Source organism: Euleptes europaea, chromosome 9 (assembly GCF_029931775.1).
Source record: "Euleptes europaea isolate rEulEur1 chromosome 9, rEulEur1.hap1, whole genome shotgun sequence".
Taxonomy (NCBI): domain Eukaryota; kingdom Metazoa; phylum Chordata; class Lepidosauria; order Squamata; family Sphaerodactylidae; genus Euleptes; species Euleptes europaea.
The window spans coordinates 43,107,986-43,129,198 of NC_079320.1; the positions used below are offsets into that span (position 1 = coordinate 43,107,986).

General features: G+C 44.4%; 1 protein-coding gene across 2 annotated transcripts in view; it reads left to right on the forward strand.

The window, feature by feature from the left end:
- The window catches only part of ARHGAP10 (Rho GTPase activating protein 10), a 168,744-nt gene that overhangs the window by 88,533 nt on the left and 58,998 nt on the right, over window positions 1–21,213 (forward strand). For both annotated transcript variants that reach the window (XM_056855461.1, XM_056855462.1), the window contains exons 15-18: window positions 757–844; window positions 1,771–1,829; window positions 3,600–3,705; window positions 5,138–5,297. In XM_056855461.1, the coding sequence (XP_056711439.1) occupies window positions 757–844; window positions 1,771–1,829; window positions 3,600–3,705; window positions 5,138–5,297 (413 nt within the window). The remainder of the gene's footprint in view (window positions 1–756; window positions 845–1,770; window positions 1,830–3,599; window positions 3,706–5,137; window positions 5,298–21,213) is intronic.

A 21,213-nucleotide genomic window follows, 5' to 3' on the forward strand; every position in this document is an offset into this window, starting at 1 on the left:
TTCCAAAGCCCTTTCAGCCTCAGAATGCCCCTTTTTGCAGGCAAGTTACGCCTGCAAATAGGTGGCATAGCCCCATGGAACTCTATGGGGAGTTCCACAGGATTTTCCTTTAAATTGCCCTTTGAATTGTCAACTACCCCTTCCTTCAGGATTGCTTTGCCCATGCTTTAAATCTGTTTTCTCTGATATCATATAATTTTATGAACAGTTTTTTTACAATAAATTCTGGGTGTTAACTGGAAGCATTGATATCTGTATAATACTGTCAGACTAGCATTGTTTCTGTTGCGTCATTTGGGACAACTTTACTGAACATTGCCATGGATTTTTGCCACCATTCTGCACACTGTATTTTTGCTGATGCATTACAAGAATGTTTGCTCAGCTTCTTTCAGCGCTGAGGAAGAGGCATAACTCATTGCTCTATCTCAGTAGTGTAAATCTCCTCATGTGGCCTGTATGCTGGTTGCACACTAATGTGAAAATCTGCATGATCTGAATTGTGCTGGGGAATTGGTTGCCTATGGTATGTATACTAACACGCAACCAACAATCACAGTCTGCAGTGTTGTCATGATGGGATGTGCAGAATGGAGTTGGTGCCTCCATCATGTCCAGACCAGTATTGCCATAGGTTCAACATTAGTATGCTTACCTTCTCAGAGTTTTTGTTTTGCAGATTTGGTTAATGAAAGCTGTAGTATATGATGAATGTGATTCCTATCCTCTTTTTGTTTTTGTTTTGTTTTGTTTTAGATGCAAAAACATGTAATGAAGTTGATCTGGAAAATTCCATGGAATGGGAAGTGAAGACAATAACTAGCACAATGAAACTGTACTTGAGGTAAGCTTACACTTTGTAAATGAACAACAGTTATCACCAACCAACGATTTAAAAGTTTGATTGTATAGTCCAAACTGTATATTTCTTTTAAAGGAAACATCTGTGAAAAACCCTTGTAGCCTCAATCTGTGGTCTGGCTTCCCGAACTGATTAGATATATGACTGTCCTGTCATCTAGCTTAGTCCTGCCCTTCGTGCAAGTAGCCCAGGGTGATGTACGTTTTATCTGTAATGTATTTAGTTGGTGCAAGGACTATGCTGAACTATTGAACTATTGAACTGTTGATCTCAGCTGTGCTGAACTGTGTTGAGCTTGAGGCTCTGCTCCAGGCTCCGTCGTCTGTTTCTTCTATTGGACGGTGGACTTTGGCTGTCCAACCACGGACTAGGGGGGTGGCTCCAGGTGGTTGGGAACTGTATATAAGTTGGGGTGTTTTGCAGTTAAGTTCGTTCTCTCTTCCCTGTTAGCTGAATAAAGCAGTTGCTGTTGGAACTCTGCCTCTGGCCTTGTGTGTAACCTGCGCATACATAATATTATCTTTGCAGCAACCTTCGTCGGTAGGCTAGGCTGAGAGTATGTGACTGGTCCAAGATAGCCAGAGAGCTGTATGACTAGATGGGGATTTTGACTTGCATCCTTGCAGTCTTAGTGTGCCACTCTAATTCTAATACTGTAGAACGGCTCATTTCCTTCACTCTGGCTATAGAACCCAGAGAGTTCCCCTAACTCTTGTATAGTATTGATGTGATGGGGATTCCCTCCATTCCTATGCAAAGCATTCTGTAGTAGTGGTAATGGCCAATGCAGAAATGCCCAGAGTATAACTTGCAGTAGGGAAACGTGTACAGATTTTGTAACTGGGATGTTTGTACTTGAAATTAAGTACTGATTTTATTTTGTTTAATAATTTCACATGTTTTTACAGAAGCCTTCCAGAGCCACTAATGACATATGATTTGTATGGAGAGTTCATTGTTCCTGTCAGTAAGTATTTAATTTATAATCAAATCTTAGCTCTCTTTTGTTGTTGATCACAGACACAATAATTTCAAACAGATTGCTCTCTTGAGTGAAGAAAGGTAGCACTTGCTACCAAAGCAGTTGTAACCTTTTGAATGAAAGCTGTTTGCAAGTCTTGCCTCCGACTTCCTGTGTTGGATGGGAGGCTTATCCTCCCTCTGAAAGGTAAAACCAGCTGCAGTAGAGCCTTATGGAAGGTCTGTTCCAGCCTCCAATCAACTTTTATGTGGTGGTGGAAATGGCCATGTTAGAAAGAAGCACAGGAACAGTTTATCTGGGTCTGCCTCAGCACGACAGCAGACAGTTTATGATAGTTATCCCTGACAGCGTGGCAGAGTGGTTTAACTCTTCCTCTGTGTGAGAACAGGGTATCTAGTTGTGAGGCCTGTCTCTGGTAATGAGCAGACCTGGGTACTGTTTAGTCTGACTCTTGGGAAAGGTCAGGCTGGTTTAGGTAGAATGTGTGTGAAAGGATCCTATCCAGATCCATAAAATCTTAAGAGGCTGTGTGGGATCACTGTGGTTTATAAGAAACTCTCACGTCTCCACCTCCCAACCCTGTGTGACAGGTGTACTGCCTCACCCGTCTGTTCTGTAGCAACATGGAAGGATCGATTTTTCTGTTGGTGGCGGGGAAGTCTCCGTAGTGGTGTTTGGAACCAGAACAGCCGGGTGTGTGTGTGTGTGGGAGACATTTTGGCTCCCCTCATCGGTGAAGACCTCAGAGCTGTTTACCCTTCCATGGCCTCAAGCAGAGGGGAGAGGGTAAACATCACCCTACAGCTTCTCTCCACATGGCCTGTGTGACCTCGCTTCATTGTTGTCGTCCTCCTTTTGGCATGTGTGCAAAGAGAGGCAAGAGGCATGGCACCCTTTTACTCTGTACACAGCAGGATTTCCCAAAAGGTAGAAAAACAAATCCTGTCTGTCTAGGGGCTCATGACCCTAAAGCAGGGGTGGGGAACCTTTTTTCCGCCAAGGGCCATTTAGATATTTATAACATCATTCGCGGGCCATACAAAATTATCAACTTAAAAATTGGCCAACCAAACCCCAAGCAGGCAGCTGCCCCAGAGGACACCCCCCCCCCGGTGCGGGCAAGTAGGCAGGCATCCAACCAGTGGCATCTTGGATGGTCCTAGCAGCTCCATAGCTAACGACTCTTCTGCAAGGGGGAAAAAAGGTTCCTTTTCTCGGCAAAACAAACTCACATCTGGCTTGAATAGAAGCTATTCCTGTGGTGGCAGGGGTGGATCACCAGTCTTAGATCCTTCTGAGCTAGAGATCTGCGAAGACCCACGAAGGGCCATACCAAATGGTTTCGCGGGCCTTAAACGGCCCCCGGGCCTGACGTTCCCCACCCCTGCCCTAGAGAAACCCTAGACAGCTATCCTAAGGCACCTCATAAGTAGTTTCCAGGGAATACAATAGTTATTCTGTAGCAGTAACACCGTTCTTTACACTGAAGCTTATTTCTGGATAGATGGAAGTGACACACCAAAAGAATAACTGCATCAATTTAGTTTTGAAAAATACATGAGGGGGGAAAAGAAATATTGAGAGGATAAATAAAAAATACTATCCCATCCTTCTTTTTGAAAAAGAGATAAAACTAGGAATAAGGTGAGTTGGAAATACTTACATGTAATGGTTTCCCAAGAGTGTATGTTTATACCAAGTGTATGCTTTAATAAAAAAAAAAAATAAGAACTACTGTGGTCTTTTCTTATGTAGAAAGTGGCAGCCCTGAGTCCCGTGTTAATGCTGTACACTTTTTGGTCCATAAACTTCCAGAAAAGAACAAAGAAATGCTGGATATTTTGGTGAAACATTTAGCAAAGTAAGCATTTACTTCCTTATATGAAACATTTGTGACTGATTTTATATTTTTTTTGTGGGGGGGAATAAAATCATCAAAAACAGTTACATCAAAATGTAAAACATTAAAACTGCAGAAGAAATACAACTTCGGGCAGCCAGAACTAGTGAAAACAACTATGAGCAGACAGAAATGTTAACCGTCAATCATAATTATTGAACAAATCAACAGCGTTAAAATAGCAGAATTAATAATAATTATGTAAATGCATGGGAGAATTAATAATCCTTCATTTGATGCTGGAAGAACCTGAGATATAGTACCAAGCAATAATCCAGGGGGAAGCCATTACAAAGTCAGGATGCCCCAATTTGTTTGTAAATGTTAAATTGGCTTTATGCCTCTGTCAGTTCAAATATAGATGTGTTACAGCGCATTCCTGAGATCTAAGGGCAAAAGCCCTTAGGAGGTCAGGAAGGCACTGTGCCGGCATCCAGGGGCCCCGCACCAGCGTCCGGGGAACTAATGCTGGCAGGAAGGCTCGGATGCTGGTTGCGGGGCGCTGCCATGGCAGTGCCGTCCCAGGACACTAATGGGGCCTTCTGCCGACGTCCAAACGCCGTCAAAGGCCGCACTGGCATCCCGGGAGGCATTCCCGGGGTGTTATGGCGTCCCGGGAGGCATTCCCTGGGCGTTCCGTCGCCAGGCTGGGGGCGGGGCTAGCTTTAGGTGGCCTCCAAAGCCCTTTTGGCCTGAGAACTCCCCTTTTTATTTTATGAGGGTTGCACGGGTTTTTGACACTGGGAGGAGGTTTCAGCGGGGCCGAAACTTCATTTGGAGGTAGCGCAGCCGCGTTGCCTCCAAAGCCTGGCGCAGGCATTCCTCTCAGGAATGCAGTGTTATTCTATTTTAAAATGTAGTCAATGACATTATGAAGGCAGAGAAAATATAAGATCATACTCTATGCAGAGGAAGGCAATGGCAAACCACCTCTGTTAATCTCTTACCTTGAAAACCCTACTGGGTTGCCATAAATTGGCTGCAACTTGACGGCACTTTACACACACACACACTTCATTCAAGGTTTGACAAGAAAAACAATCATTACACAAAATATTTTAGTTAGAACATTTTAATCCTGTCCTTACTCCAAGGAGCTCACGGTATCATACACTGATCTTCTTCTATTACTGTACAGGATTATTGTAAGAATAAAAATAAGTCAGCCAGAGAGAGTGTGATTGTGGCCCCAGTTTACCCAGAAAATTTCTTCACTGGAGTTTGAACCTAGATCTTGATCTTAGTCCAACAAACTAATTGGCGCCCTACACTGTCTCTCTGTGTCTGTGGTTTAAGGAAATTTAATGTTTCTTTGAAAGTTATATGTTAAAAGGTCAGTAACGACTTTTCATAATTTTGGTTGTTCTCTTTTCTTCTTTTTGTTCTTGAATAGTGTTTCAAACCATGCCAAGAAGAATCTAATGACTGTAGCAAATTTAGGGGTAGTGTTCGGACCAACGCTGATGAGGCCACAGGAAGAAACGGTGGCTGCCCTCATGGACCTGAAGTTTCAGAATATTGTAGTGGAGATACTAATCGAAAACTATGACAAGGTAAAAACGGAGGAAGGACTTTCCTTTTATTCCACACTCTGCACAGGCCTTTGCACATTTTACCAATACGTGTTTGGACCCTGGCACTCTTCCACTAAATGAGGTGTTCCTTTGTCAGAGCAAGACTCCTCTGTGGATCACTGGATCCAGACCCTTGTGGTTAAATATACATCCCCCCCCCCGTTTACTTCATTTTCTTTCTCCCCAGTGGGGACCCAAAGCAACTTACGTTCTCTTCTCCATTTTAAATACACTAATATAGTTGTATTCTGATTCTGTTCCACCTTCACGGTACCTTTTTGATGTACAAATGTTATATACTTCATGAAAATGAGCTGTATAAATAAGTTGAAAAACTTGAAATGTTGATTTAGTCGCATACAATTAATGAACCTGCAATTTTTGTAAATTAAATCTTGGGAAATTTATGAAGAAGATATGAGGCGCTCTGGATTTCCTGATACAATATCAAATAAGAGATAATAAGTTGGATCAAGACTGACTTTTCTGCTAATGGAAGGGGTGGGGTAATTTCCACTGATTCATTTTTCCTGCTGCAGACCCCCAGTTTGCCTCTCAAATTGTTCCTGAGGGTCCTCCATCCCCCAGTAGCAGCCTTTTGAAGATCTCAGTGGGCTGCCATGGAAGGGGAGGAGGAAGGAACATTCTGTACTACTGACAAAAGTGTCTTGTATGAGAGGAAAATGTAGTCTGAATCCACCGCAGTGCTTTTTGTCTTGATTGATATTAGTTCTATTTGATTTGTACAGTTTAAACTAAGTATGAAAAATCAGTAGATATAAGAGGTGTGGATACGTTTGGCTCTTATTTTTTTTTAACTGCAAAGGTAGTTTCGGATGTTTTTCCTTTATGTGTATTTTATCTTGCTTTTTGTCCAAGGAACTCAGGACAGCTGACATGGGTCTCCCTCCTCCATTTTTATTCTCCCAATTTTTCTGTATGGTTGTGCTGAGAGAGTAACCGCACCAAAGTCACCTACAGTGGTATCCTAAGCATAGTTACACCCTTCTAAGTCCATTGAAGTCAATGGCTTAGAAGGGTATAACTGCTTAGGATCGATGTTACAAGTTTAGATTAAAAGGAGGTCCTGGAAAGATGGAAAGCTACCACTTTAAAGTGTTCTAAAGCAGAAAAATCTCAAAATTGGTTGCATTTTTTTTGCTACCCACAATGGCACTGATTAACCATTTTGAAAATTTTAAGCTCTTAAGTGAAATATCCATTGAATCTATAGCAATTAATCAAGACAGAACTGAAAATCAGTATTGCCTGTATGTGATGGTAAATTTGTGATAATTCCTTCATTTATAAACATTGGCTTGGATCAAAATTGAGCAAGCTGAGCTCAGCAACAGGAATGGAACCTTCCCACTTCCCTTCTTCTATTGTATCCAACCTCTCCCCCCCATCCCAACACTGCTCCAGGGGTTCACGGACCTCCAAGAACAGCACCTGGTGTGGTTTGGGGTCTACAGTGGGAGGGTAGTGGTAAGAGCGGTGGTTAGGAGTGGTGGACACTAATTTGGAGAACCGTGTTTGTTTCCCCACTCCACATGAAGCCAGCTGGGTGACCTTGGACTAATCACAACTCTCTTAGAGCTCTCTCAGCCTTACCTACCTCACAGGGTGGCTGTTGTGGGGAGGGGAAGGGAAGGTGATTGTAAGCTGGATGATTCTTCCTTAAGTGGTAGAAAAAGTTGGCATATAAAAACCAACTCCTTCCCCATCCCCCTTCTTCTCCTTCTCCTTCTCCTCCTCTTCATCCTTCTTCTCCTCCTCCTCCTTCTCCACTGGCAGAATTGTTCCCCAAGTGGCCAAACACAGAGGCTTAAGCCCAGCATTTATTTTTTCTTGCAAGTGCTGGGTGGCAGCTATGAGTGGAACACAAGTGGAACACATGCATCATCATTTGTCCCTGAGGATCTATATTGCTATACCACCTCTATTTATTTATTTCCTGCCTTTCTTCATGGCTTAAGGTGACGTAAAATCATAATAAAAACATTACAACTTAAAACCAACAGAGTAAAAATCCCAAATCCCCCCAGAAGCCTGCGGTTATATTGCATTAAAAGCCCTGCCAAATAAAATGGCCTTGCAGCGCCTTGTAAAACTGCCTTAGCCACTGGACCGCATCCTCAGAGCACTAGTTCAGAGTCAGAGCGGATGCATCTAAAGGTTTGGATAATGAAATATAGCGCTGGCTGTCATGTGCATATTGATGACACCCATTCCCAAAATTCTGGTGGATTCAGCAGCCTCATATAAATCTTGAAGAGGTGACAGAACCTTGTGGCACTCCACTGGACAAATTCTTCCCTGCTGATTCTGCTTTTCTGGTGGAAACATTTTGTCTGATCAGGTAGCTCTTACAAATGCCACCAGGTTTGTTTGTTTGTTTACTGGTTGAACTCATTCATTACTTCAGGAAATGAATGTTGGTTTCATGTTTGAAGCAGCAGTCTCAATCTTCTCTCAGTCCCCAAGATTAAAGATAAAAAATGTACGGATTGGCTTTTGCAGCGCTGTCTTTATGCCTCCTTGGGGTTCTGAGAAGTATAAGTTATATTTTATTTCAATGTCGTTAATTGCTCTTATATTTCTACCATCACTTCTGCACTTGCCAGTGAGCTTTGGCTTATTTCGACTTACTTTCCTCTCCCACGGGCAGTTCTGCTGCTTTCCCAGACTGGCAAAAAGCTTGCTTTTAGTAAAGTGGAGACTCTCTTAGATTCATTATAACCAAACTGCCAGACAGATGTCTATAGAAGTATCATATCAACTCAGACTAAAAATGTTTGGGTTTTAAAAATTAATTTTATTTTTCTGGACGATAACAGAGAGGTGGCAGTAGAGGCAAGCTCATTATTCACTGGTCATGCTTTTGCTTTCATAGTAAAGGAACTCTGCTTATTCCTAATTTCCTAAGACGAGTTCTTTTACTAGCAAGAGATGAACTAATAAAATACTAATTACTGCTGCGTGTTAAAAGGGTTTCACATACATTATGCCACTAAACTAATGATTAAAGCCATGTAAGGTGCGCCATTATTGTGCGTGTGTGTGTGTGTGTGTGTGTGCTGTCAAGTTACAGCTGACTTATGGCAACCCCATATGGTTTTCACTGCAAGAGATGTTTAGAGGTGGTTTGCCATTGCCTGCCTCCACGTGGTCTGAGAGAGTTCTAAGAGAACGGTGACTGGCCCAAGGTCACCCAGCAGGCTTCATGTGGAGGAGTGGGGGATTGAACCCAGTTCTCCAGATTAGAGTCCACCACTCTTAACCACTACACCACACTGGCTCTCTTCGCCATTATTATCATCACCTCCATATAACAAATGGGGAAGCTGAGGAAGACCGAGGTTTCTCCTCCAGAGAATTAATGGCTGGGCTGAGATTCATTAATCTTGTAAATTACAGTGCTCTTAACTATGGTGCTATACAAACATTCAGAAGTGAAAAGCAATATTTACTGCTGGCCTGATGGAGTGGGGATTGATTTTAGCTGAGATCACAGTACTTCACTGCATTGCTCTTTAATCTCATTGGAAGTAGCCAAGTAAGGAAAGCAATATGGAGGTGGCATCTACGAGTGATTCTAAAAGTTGTTAGACGTTTCCCTGTTCAAGAGTCCACTAGATTGTATAGTCTGAAGACAGCTAAAGAGTCCTCTGGGCCATCTGGGAACCATCCTGATCAAGTAGGCATCAGGGTAGGCCAAATTAACTGGTCCTTCTCCCCTTCAGTCTTTAGAGGAAAGTGTAAATCCAGCCTTGAACTGGTAATGATGTGTCTGTAATGAAGTAAACAATAACTCCTCTATCTATGTGTCGTTCTTTCCTAGTTGTGTACACCAAATTAGATGCAGTGTAAGAGTTGACACACATGAAGACATGAAATCCTGAGAAACACTTCTTGGATGTTAGTTCACTCAGGGGAGAGGGTTAGAGATGGGATGCTCAACTGATTAAGAGAATCTCTTTTCTGTCCTGTTTTGTCTATGCGTACTCAAAGTAGGTATGCATATTCAAATCGGACTGTGTTTTTGAGTATGTCTAGCAAGAGAGATGGATTCTTTTAAATGATTCACAGCATGTGTGTGTGAGTGTGTGTGTTCGTGCGCGCCATCAAGTCACATTTGACTTATGGCAACCCTGTAGGGTTTTCAAGGCAAGAGACATTCGGAGCTGGTTTGCCATTGCCTGCCTCCACTTGGGCTGAGAGAGATCTGAGAGAATTGTGACTGGCCCAGATCAATCACCCAGCAGGCTTCCTGTGGAGGAGTGGGGAATTGAACCCGGTTCTCCAGATTAGAGTCCCACCACTCTGAACCACCACACCACGTTGGCTTTCTCACAGCATTTGCAATTTCTTAAACATCATCTCTGTGCTGTTCCTTTACCCAGCTTGCAGCAGCTAGACTTATATGGGCCCCTGCTCATCATCCAACCAGGCCTCCATTATACATGCCTGGTCAGCTCCCTCATACCTGGTCATGTCATGAATGATTGATGTTTTAATATCAAATGAGTTCAAAATAAAAAAGGAGTAGAAGAAGGGTCTACAGAAGGCTGACTAAGCTATCCAGGAGCAAACAACTGGGTACAGAGCCAGAAGAAGGGAAAGCTTGAAGATGTCTGACCCATCTTCCTCTAACACATCTTGCTATTTAAATTCTGTCATCTTCACATCCCCCATGTACAACTAGTTGTTGGGATTTCTTCCTGCTCAACTGCAAGATCGGTGAATTTCTGTGCAATACATTGAGCTGGAAAAAAGGCAAAAATATTTGTCTTGTATGCAAGTGAACCATTCAGTAGCTGGCTAGCAAACTTCAACACGCTGGAAAAACTTCCTGTTCACAAACATGCATGCACACAAATGTGTGCCTGATTACTTGAAATCCACTTGAAATTTCACTTGAGACTTGCAGAAAATAACTGTAAAAATACCCTTCAGAGAAGTGGAAAAGAATATTTAAAAAATGGGTGTTTATGCTTTTCTCAGGAGTCTGCAAAGAGCCAAGGAGAGGGTCATAATCCATTGCCTGGAGCAGAACATACCTGGCTAAGCTTTTCTCCATGTCAAAATATAAAAGAAGGAGGTGCTTCAAAAAGATTTTCTTCATTTTATCCTTGATGCAACACCTTGTCATTTTAAAACCATTGATCTTTGTCTTGTGTTCAGTGAATGAGGTGGACAATTATTGCCCCGTTATGAAATACTTTGATCATCAGCTAGCAAGCAGTACATGGTAGTGCTTAGATTCTAAGATGGCTGCACGTTGACCTTCGTATAAGCACAGCCTGTATGTAATAGAACTCAGACGAAAGCTGTCAAGTGTGTCGTTTTGAGAAGCATGAACACATACGCTATACAAATCAAGATGGCTTTGAGAGAAATTTTTAGTTTCAAAACAAGCTGCCAAAACATTACAGTACAAATGGTAAATTCTAACATCCACACACAGTATGCTTTCTCAATTTTCATATACTGTATATTATTTTGGAATACTTCCCCTCAATTCAGATATAAAATTTCCAAATGGAATAGACAGCTGTTCCCCTGCTGTTTAAAACACAGTGCGGCATAGACTCTTAAGTAGACAAACAGAAGCAAGAATAAGAAATTGAGTTCAGATTATTGCTGCTGTCTTTACTGCTGGCTGCCAGGACTTGCTAAGGTACCATTTTTGCATATGTTTAGTCTAAACGATGGCACATAAGGGCTCTGAAGAGCGTTCTGTTAAATCTATTTGGTTTTTTAAAAAAGAAATGGAAATCAGGAAGTAGTCTATAGTAATGATGTAGCAAATGATGTAGCAAAAAAGTCAGCTTCTTATAGAGGCACAGCAAAAGGGCTGTTTATTGTAATTTCCCTTTACAGAGGAGAAACTGAAGTGGAATCTTCTCTCTGGAACAGCTCAGAAGTATACCGCACTACTTTACAGATGCTTGGGAATCCAGCACAACTCTGTTCGCACTATAGTTTGTCTGGGTTATGCAATAGAATTCTTGCGTCTCTCCGGCTCAGTTTCTTTCAATTTGAGGACACCACTACAAGCAGACTCCCTGCAGTGGGGAAGAAGGGTGGGTAGTAGGGCTGTTGAATTTAAAAAAAATCGGTATAGTTCGGATTCGGCCGAATTCGGCCCGTTTAGATTCGGGATATGCCGAAGTCCGAACTCCCCCACTTCGGGTCCGTTCAATTCGGCGGAAATTCAAAGTTCGGGAAAAAAATTCGGCCGAATAAAGCCATTAAAAACACAATCACGCCTTTCCGCGGCTCTGGGGGGGCATTTTGGGGGTTAGAGGTCCCAAACTTTCAGCAGAGCTTCAAAGGACGTTTTTTGAAAGACTCCCCAAGTTTTGTAAAGATTGGGTCGGGGGGGGCTGATATATGGGCCCTGAAAGGGGTCCCTCCCACCCTTAATGTGCATCTCTCAGCAGAGCTTGCCGCCCACGCACAAAGATCCCAGCCCCGACAACAGTTTGCAAAGCAACTGCAAAGCAACACAGCCTTGTAAAACAACACCTTTGCAACAGGGAAAACCAGAAGACACACAACTGAAACCTCCCCCCTCAAACCAGGGAGCGAGAGACTCGAGGGGGAACACACACCCCAGGCAGAACCGACGAAAGCCCCCCCACCCACAGAAACTGCTCCCTCCCCACACACACACAGACTCTGCTTTCCCCCCCACACACACACACACATACACAGGAGAAAAATTATAGATTAAAGCCCCCAAAGGGGTCTTACTGTGGCTGTCTTCTGTTCCATCAGGAGGGGCTGGGGAGGACTTGTAATCCAAGATGATTCCAATTAGGCACGGGACGTTTTGCTCTGGAGATGCACACACAGGATCGGCTGATCCATTCATCCCAATAGGGGAAAGGGGAAAGGGGAAAGCCCATATCTCGGGACCCCCTGACCCAATGTTCACAAAACTTGGGTGGTCTCTTAAGAACACTTGTCTGAAACTCCGCTCAAAGTTTGGGATCTGCACCCCCAAAAATGCACCCCCTGCAGCCACGGAAAGAGAAAAGGGGGGATGCGATATTTCTTCCCCCACTGAACCCATCTTTACAAAACTTGGGTGGTATCTTAAGAATAATTGTCTGAAGCTATGCTGAAATTTTGGGGGCTATATCCCCAAAAAAGCGCCCCCTGCAGCCACATAAATGGAAAAAGGGGGGAGGGAAAAGGGGGAGAGCCCATATCTCGAGACCCCCTGACCCAATGTTTACAAAACTTGGGGGGTATCTTAAGAAGCTTCATCTGAAGCTCCACTGAAAGTTTGGGGTCTGTACCCCCAAAAATGCGCCCCCTGCAGCCATGGAAAGAAAAGGGGGAGCCCATATCTTGGGACCCCCTGACCCAATGTTTACAAAACTGGGGGGTATCTTAAGAAGCTTCATCTGAAGCTCCACTGAAAGTTTTGTGTCTGTACCCCAAAAAATACACCCCCTGCAGCCACAGAAAGGAGCAAATGTGCACAAGCACCCCCCCCACACACACACACACGAGGATTTCGCTCTCTCTCTCTCTCTCCCTGGCTGGGCCGCACATCAGCTGATTCCTCCAGTACTCAATCCTGACTGATTGGCCAGAAGAAGACCCAGCTTGGCCACCGATTGGCCGGGGGAGGAGAATGCTGCTTACTGACGGTTATGCTGCTTACTGACGGCCCCGAATTTGCCGGATTTATTCGCGAACTCCCGAACTCGCTGAATTCGGCCTCCCCAGTTGCCCGCCAGTTTTGAGTTCGGTTCCTCCCGAACTAAAAACCACCGAATCAGGGGAAATTCGGCTGATTTTCAGTTCGGGCCAAACCGAATCAACAGCCCTAGTGGGTAGCGTGAATGCACAGATGACCACTTGAAGAACAAACACCTGTTCTGCATTGAGAACTTCACTCTTTCCTTCCTTTGAGTTCATTTGGCTGTAGTCTTAGCCTTCTATCCTCATAAGAACATAAGAAGAGCCCTGCTGGATGAAAGCTGTGGTCGATCTAGTCCAGCATACTGTTTTACACAGTGGCCAACCAATTGCTATGGATGGCCAACAACAGGGCATAGAGGCCAAGGCCTTTTTCTAATATTGCCTCCTGGCACTGGTATTCAAAAGTTTACTATCTCTGAAAGTGAAGGTTTTCTTTAGTCATGGCCAGTAGCCACTAAAAGACCTATTGTCCATGAACCTGTCTAATCCCGTTTTAAAGCTGTCTGTGCTTCTCTGGCAGTGAATTCCACATTTTAATTGTAAAGAAGCATTTCCTTTTGTTGAAGGGAGTTGAAAAATTTTCTTATTCATTAGGGAAGTATTTCTTTAAAGGTCACTTACCCTATCATTAAGGTCACTTACCCTATCATGGAGCTTCTGTCTGGTTCTTGCTCAGTTTATGCTGGTGACTGCCTAGGACCTTTGCTTCCTCTCCTTCCAAAAGGGGTGCTTTGGAAGCTATTTCTTCAACTAGAAGACCTAGTAAATGGCATGCCCTATTCTGTGACACTACTTCTGTGTGCAAAAGGGCAAAGCAGTGTTATACCCTAACGTTTACTTTCAGTTCAGAGTTGTTTCTGACTTTCACATTAGCAAGGATATAGTCCTTGTTTTCTTTCAAGATGGCAAATGTGGCTGGGAACTGGCAGTTAACAATCTTGATGCCTTCAAGGTCATAGCCTTGCATTTTGATCAGAATTTTTAGAATGACAATATCCTTTTTCTCTGTAACATTCATTCCAGCCAGGACCATTGTATTGATTCTGAAGTATACTCCAATCTGTTTGCTGTGAATTGGCAAAAACAACAACGATCAGAAGACATTAACTAGTCCTGTGGTTGGGTTGAGTTTTCTACCCGGTTCCACTTCTGTTGGCAGAAGGCATACTGAAGTGGCTGTACAACTTTGACCACTTTAGGAGTTTGTCACCTGTATAGTAGTAAACAGTGTTTCCAAAGTACCTACGATTACCACTTACAGCTTGCTTTCTGTAAACAAAACAGCACCCGGCGTACAAAACCATGTGAGAAATTTATGCATTTTGCCATTGGAGTAATTTTTAACCCCAAGCCCATTTAATATTTGGGGGTAAAAAAAATACTTCCTGTGTTTATTAAAGAAATACATTCTGCCTCATGTTACAGTGTGTTTTCAAGTGTATTTTCTGGATTCTTTACTACTGTGAAAAACAATGACTTCTGCAACCACTAACCAGCCATAAACAAAAATGTCTTCATTGGAATTGTTTAAACCTAAGATATTTTCAATGGCAAACCCCCCTGTAAAGATAGTCTGCCTAGTAAACATTGTGATGTGACATCACTCCATGGGTCAGTAATGACCTGGTGCTTGCCTTTACCTTTTTCGAGATACTTTAGGAATTGGACTTGGGGTAGAAATATACCCACAATGCAATATGTATATTTTTACAGGGTTGTTTAAGGTTTATGGTCCATTGTATCAAAGGCCTGGCTACCTCCTTTGTTTTATATTCCTGGACTCTATATGGTTGAAACATGGCCCCACATCTGCAGTCACTGTGCTCATTGTAAAAGTCAGGTCTGATGTGGCTTTAGCAGGGCTGTCTGTCTTCCTGAGGACACTACCATCCTCTTCCAAATCTGATCATCTTGCTAGGTCCTTTATGCAGGGCTGCACAACAACTACAAAGATGGAAGGTTGCATGCCTGTAACTGATGTTCTATACCCGTGTTGGCGAACCTATGGCACACGTGCCCACTTCGGCACTCGTAGCCCTCTCTGCTGGCACGCACGGGTAAGTGGCTCGCTCGCCCCCTCCCGAGCCTCCCATCCTGCACTTCAAAAGGCCTCCTGGGTTGTCTGGGCCCCTCCCTCTCTCAGCTAAGCTGCGGCTGGCTCTGCCCCGCACATCTCTACCTCGGGTTCCCAGCGTGCCTCGTGGTTCCTGCCTCGTGGTTCCTGCACTGCGCGTGGCCGGCCGGGGACGAAGGCGTTGAACTTGGGCTGCTGGTGACGGGAGGCCGCCCGGGGTTGCCGGCAGGAAGGGTGAGTGCTGCGCTGGGAGAGGGGCTGCTGCTCTCTGGCCCCCTCGATCCCCCCCTTGCTTCTTCCCTTCCTTTGCATCAGGGGGCCTGCCTTCTCTGGAGAGAGGAGCCTTCCAGCCCGTCTGCTTCCCCCCCTCCCCGGGGGTTCCCTCCATTGCAGGGTTTCTCTGGGGCTTCTTCTTGGACATTTATGCATGGGGGGGGGGTTCCCCCTTGGAAGAAGAAGCTCCTCATTTCTTTCTGGGCGAAAACGCACGGGAGGTTTTGCCTTGGATTTGCCGCTCTCTAGGTGCACATTTTTCCCCATCTGAATTCTCAAAACTGCATGGGGGCTTATTGTTGAGTTCTGAGAATTTGGCTGGGGCAAATGTGCATTTGGAGAGCAGAGTTTTGAGAATTCAGATGGAGAAAATGTACATCTAGAAAGCAGCAAATCCCAAGGCAAAACCTCCCATGCATAAATGGCCTTTCTTTTTCTTCTCGCCCTCTCTCTTGCTTCCTCTCCACCCCCCTCCCCGGCTCTAACCAAGCTGCTGGCAATTTTGCATTTTCCCCCTGCATCCCTTCTTTGCAACACCCCTCCCCGCCTTCCGACTGGGATAGAGAGGCTCGGGGTCTCCGCTCCTGCTTGTATCTGAGGAAGGGACCTCTGGCTCTCCAAAGAGAGAGGCTCTTTCTTGCCCGAGAGGTTTTGCCTTGGATTTGCAGCTCTCTAGGTGCACATTTCACCCGTCTGAATTCTCAAAACTACATGGAAGTTTATTGTTGAGTTTTGAGAATTCGGATGGGGGAAATGTGCATCAGAGAGCGGCAAATCCAAGCCAAAACCTCCCATGCATAAATGGCTAGATCTCTCTCCCCACCCCCCGCAAATCTTTTTGGTCTCTAAGGTGCTGCAGGACTTGAACCAAACTATGCATGACTCCAAATGTGCGGGAATGCCTAAACTAAAACCTCAGTATTCAGGTTAAATTGCCACATTGGCACTCAGCGATAAATAAGTGGGTTTTGGGTTGCAGTTTGGGCACTCGGTCTCTAAAAGGTTCTCCATCACTGTTCTATACAGTTGCACAGTACAGCCATATAAAGCTATTCAATTTTCTCACTTCAGGTCCCTTTGCCTTAAGCTGGGCATTTTTCATGGTACATATGAAGGACTTAATACAATTCATGCACAGTGTAGTCTCTGTTCTCTGAAGGAGTAGGCAGAATCCTCAACTAAAGTACTAGAAAGTCACCAGAGATTTTTCTAAACAGGTATAGAACAACTGCATGCAATTACTCAGTTGATCACTTGGAAGAGTATCAGTTATGGACAAGATACCTGGTTTTCAGTGGTTCTCACAGGATTCTAGTTAAACTGGATTATAATATGTGAACATGATCCAGCCAAAGCGAAATACATTCCCATTCCACTGATTTCAGTGTGAGACAGAGAGGGGCCATGTACTTTGATCTTGAAATTGCTGGGACTTAAAAGTAGATCAAAATAACCAGCTCTTTCTTTTTAAATCCTTGAATTGATTCATGAAGCAGATGTGCAATTATGATGATAGGTGTGGGAGGAGAAAAGTGTTTATACTTATTCTGTGACCTTGAATGGTCTTGCAGCTGATTACTTTCACGTTCCTCAGAGAGGGCAACTTGTTTTCAGTGTTAATGTCTGATCTTCTGCGCGAGGCAATCTAGACATCTATACAATGTGGATTCTTCCATTATCAGTTAAGAACGATAAAGCGAGCAGATTAGGTAGATGGGCCAAATCACAGCTTGCTCGTTCTGGGCTTGATGTTCTTTAGCTACGTACAGGCAATCGAAGGTTTGTCATCCAGCCTTTTGTCTTTTTTCACTATCTCGGTAGATAAAGATAAAGAAGTGCCTATTCATTTTAGCCACTTAATTCATATAAGCAATGTTTAGAAGGACCGTGAAATAGGATTGAGTACAGAATTAGTGAATAAAAAGTAGGGGTTGTTTTTGTTAAAAATTAATTGTCAGGAAAAGCAAATTTGTTTTGCTCCAGTCTCTAACTTGCCAGAAGTAGCATTTCTAAGACATTCTTGAAATGTAGGTAGTAGTGTAGGTAGTAGGGTACCAGATGAGTCCACTATATTTGCTAATACCTTTTGCAAGTGTTTATATTTCAGTCCTGGCATATTTGTTAATCGTCTCTTAGTCTTTGAATAATAGCTACTATTGGGAATGTTCATGACATGAATTGTTAAATGCAGAACACCATCAGGATACAAAGAAAGCTGCAGCCTTTGTACCAAGTGTGCTACTTTTAGAAAAGGCTGACTTAACAAAAACATAAATTGCAAGTGATGAAAGAGCATATGTTACATTTTAACCTTGGATTTTAAAAATATGGTTTCAAAACTGGCTATCTTACCAGTAATTTCTTGTGCTGGTGAGTATGGGACAAGTGTACACAGGTTTTTATAGTTACATTTAATCCCATTCAGCAGGAATGTGCACATGCACACCCAGTAATGGCGTGTGCATAGAAAATGCTACAATTGTCTCCTTTATTTAAATAGCACAAGGTGAAATGGACTTATGTGTCATTCCATATACTTTTTGCATATTATAGTTACAACTGCAACTGTTACACCTTTCTTCTCCCATGGAATTCAGGTTTCCAGGATGCCTTCTTTCCCCAGACATATATTTGCTTAGCTTAAGAAGCTTGGTCCCAAATGCACATAGAAGCAGCAGTAGGCCTTTAAAGGCAGACTTCTATGTTATTCAGATTGCAATATGAGGACCAAACTATGCAGTAAGTTTTAACAAGCTGGGTCCAGGTTCCCTGGAGCTGACTTCATTGCCCTGCAATCACACAGGTGGTTTGGAGGATGTCATTTTAAATGTTTGTGGGAACCCAATTCATCTTGAGATCTTGGTGTGGAGAGAGGATGGGTGCATGCTTTCCTCCTGTGCTGTTTTCCTGACCTGAAATGTTATAGAATCATAGAGTTGGAAGGGACCACCAGGATCATCTAGTCCAACCCCCTGCACAATGCAGGAAACTAACAACTACCTCCCCCCACATCCGCAGTGACCCCAACCATCCCCTCGCCATGCAGGATCCCACAATCAAAGCACTCCTGACAGATGGCCATCTAGCCTCTGCTTAAAGACCTCCAAAGACGGGGACTCCACCACCCTCTGAGGCAGCACATTCCACCGTCGAACAGCCCTCACCGTCAGAAAGTTCTTCCTAATGTTTAGGTGGAATCGCTTTTCTATTAGTTTAAATCCATTACTCCGTGTCCTAGTCTCTGGAGCAACAGAGAACAAGCTAGTTCCCTCATCAACATGACATCCCTTCAAATATTTAAACATGGCTATCATGTCTCCCCTCAAACTTCTCTTCTCCAAACTAAACAAACCCAGCTCCTTAAGTCTCTCCTCATAAGGCATGGATTCCAGACCTCTGATCATTCTGGTCACCCTCCTCTGGACACGCTCCAACTTGCCAACATCCTTCTTAAATTGTGGAGCCCAAAAATGTTCCCAAAGGCCAGCTCCAAAATAGGGCAAATAACTCCCCCATGTCAATTTTGGCTTGGGAAAATGGTGTGTGTGGGGGGAAGGCAGGAGGTCCTCATGTCCATATATCTTGTTCCCAAGTTGAATCCCCCCTCTCCGTTTAAAACAGTGTTCCCATAGCTGCTGTTCTGTGGTTGAGGGGAAAGGAAGTCAGGTCATTAAAGTGTTATGTAGTTTGGCCTTCGCTTGTGATTGTACACAGGACCAGAATACCAAGGAGGGAGGATGAGACAGTGGTAAGGAAGGATTATGAAGGAATATTTGTACAAAGCTCCTGCCTTTTCTATGAGACCTTATCTGACAGCCAAGGGAGAATTTTCTTTTGAAGGGTAGCTGTGTTGGTGTGCAATAGAAGAGCTAGATTTGAGTCCAGTAGCACCTTAGAGATCAACAAGATTCGGGGGTTATAAGCTTTTGAGTCAAAGCTCCCTCCATCAGGTATCTGAAAGCTTAGGGTCTACTGTGAAGGCCTGCCATGCGTGGAGGCTAGTAAGGTCTACCCCCGGTTAAAATTTGTAGCAGGTACTCTTGATGTAGTTTTGGGGAGGAGAAGATGCCAAGGGCCCAGACCAGTTGGGGCTTTATAAGCTAAATACAATTCCTTGAATTTAGCTTTGAAAGTGGTAGCGAGTGCAGTTTGCTGTAGTACTGCCTAATACTTAAAGCAGTTTGCTTTAGTACTGCCTAAAATCTGGTTATAGTTGTTTGTACCAGCTGAAATTTCAGAAATGTCTTCAGTGTTAGCTTAAGTAAAGGTAGTCCCCCTGTGCAAGCACTGGGTTATTACTGACCCATGGGGTGATGTCACATTCCGACATTTACTAGGCAGACTGTTTTTACTGGGCATAACAGTAACCTTATGTAGAGATTCCTTGAGCATGGATGACAGTGACAACATACTGATCTTCTAGATGAATCTGAATTAAGGTACTCTGAGTCACTAACAACACCTGAAAGAAGCAAAGCACCCTTAAGCTGCCAACCTGCTCTTTCAAGGATGCTATGATTCCATCAATAATGGACTTTTCTAACTAAATCAGACCATTGGTTCATCTGAATGGCTTCTATGCAGTCCCACATTGGGACTGCGCAGGCCAGCCACGGATAAGATTTGTTAGCTTCTAGCACAATCTAGGAGAGTGCTCCCCTCCCCTTGGGGCATGCAATCTCCCTGCCCTTGGGTCACGTGTCCCAAGGGGGAGGGGGCACTCTTCTCTCCAGTTCTCTTTCTGCCGCCATGGAGAGAGAACATGTTAGCTAGTGCTCTAGCCATGGAATCCAATAAAATTCCATTATTCAAGAACTGCACCTCTTGCGAATCTAAAATGGCAAAGAATGATACTCGCTCTGAGTGTCTCCTTTGCTTGGGAGAGGGACATATCTCCTCAACCTGTAAGAGCTGCTCTAAGTTCACTCAGAATGCCTTGGGGATGAGATCTACTCGTCTGCTGTCGCATCTCTACAAGGAATCTCTTCGTCCAAGAGGTCAATCGGCTGAACCGAGTACTTCTGCGGGTAAGACTCTTTCTGATCAGGGTCCCCCGTCGAAGAAATCCAAGCGGGGAGGTCCCTCCAAAAAGCTTTCCTCGGCAATACTTAGCCCTGCTAAGTTCATTGCCCCGCCATCCCAAGATGGCCGCTCAGCGAAGCTTCTTGCCCCGTCGTCCCAAGATGGCCACGGCCGGGGTTCTTCGCGCCAAAATTCCCGCCCAAGGTCGCCTCGGCATCACTCGCCGTCGAGATCTCCCAAGCCTTCTCGACACCGATCATCATCGGCCTTTCCTCGATGTCGATCCATAGTGGCGTCTTCTCGACACCGATCACCATCGACCTCTCCTAGACGTCGATCCGCAGCGACGAGACTCGTTGAAGTGGCTAAGAAGCCCATTTCCTTAGAGGACTCTCCTCATCGCTCCCTGGCTACTGTGCCGGTGTGGCCGAGCAGTAGTCAGGATGACCCTGACGGGTTTAAACAGCACCTCCTGAATCTCTACACAGACGTCCCTCTGGTGCTTAAAAAGTCCCCACGGCCTGCTGAGTCAGAGCCTCGGGCACATATTACAACCCCTCAACCCGGTATCGAGCAACCAGTTGTTCCAGGGGACACCCAACAAAACTCCCAGCGTTCTGCTGAGCAGATGCAAGTGGAGTCTTCAAAAGGCTCTTCACATTTGGAACCCGGCCAAAGGTCTCGACCGCGGTCGTTCTCTCACCGTCGATCTCTAACCCCGTCATTGCCTGGGAACGGTCGGCACCGCTCGACTTCAGGTCAGCGTGATCCGGTTCGTTGGAGTCGATCACCTCCTCGATG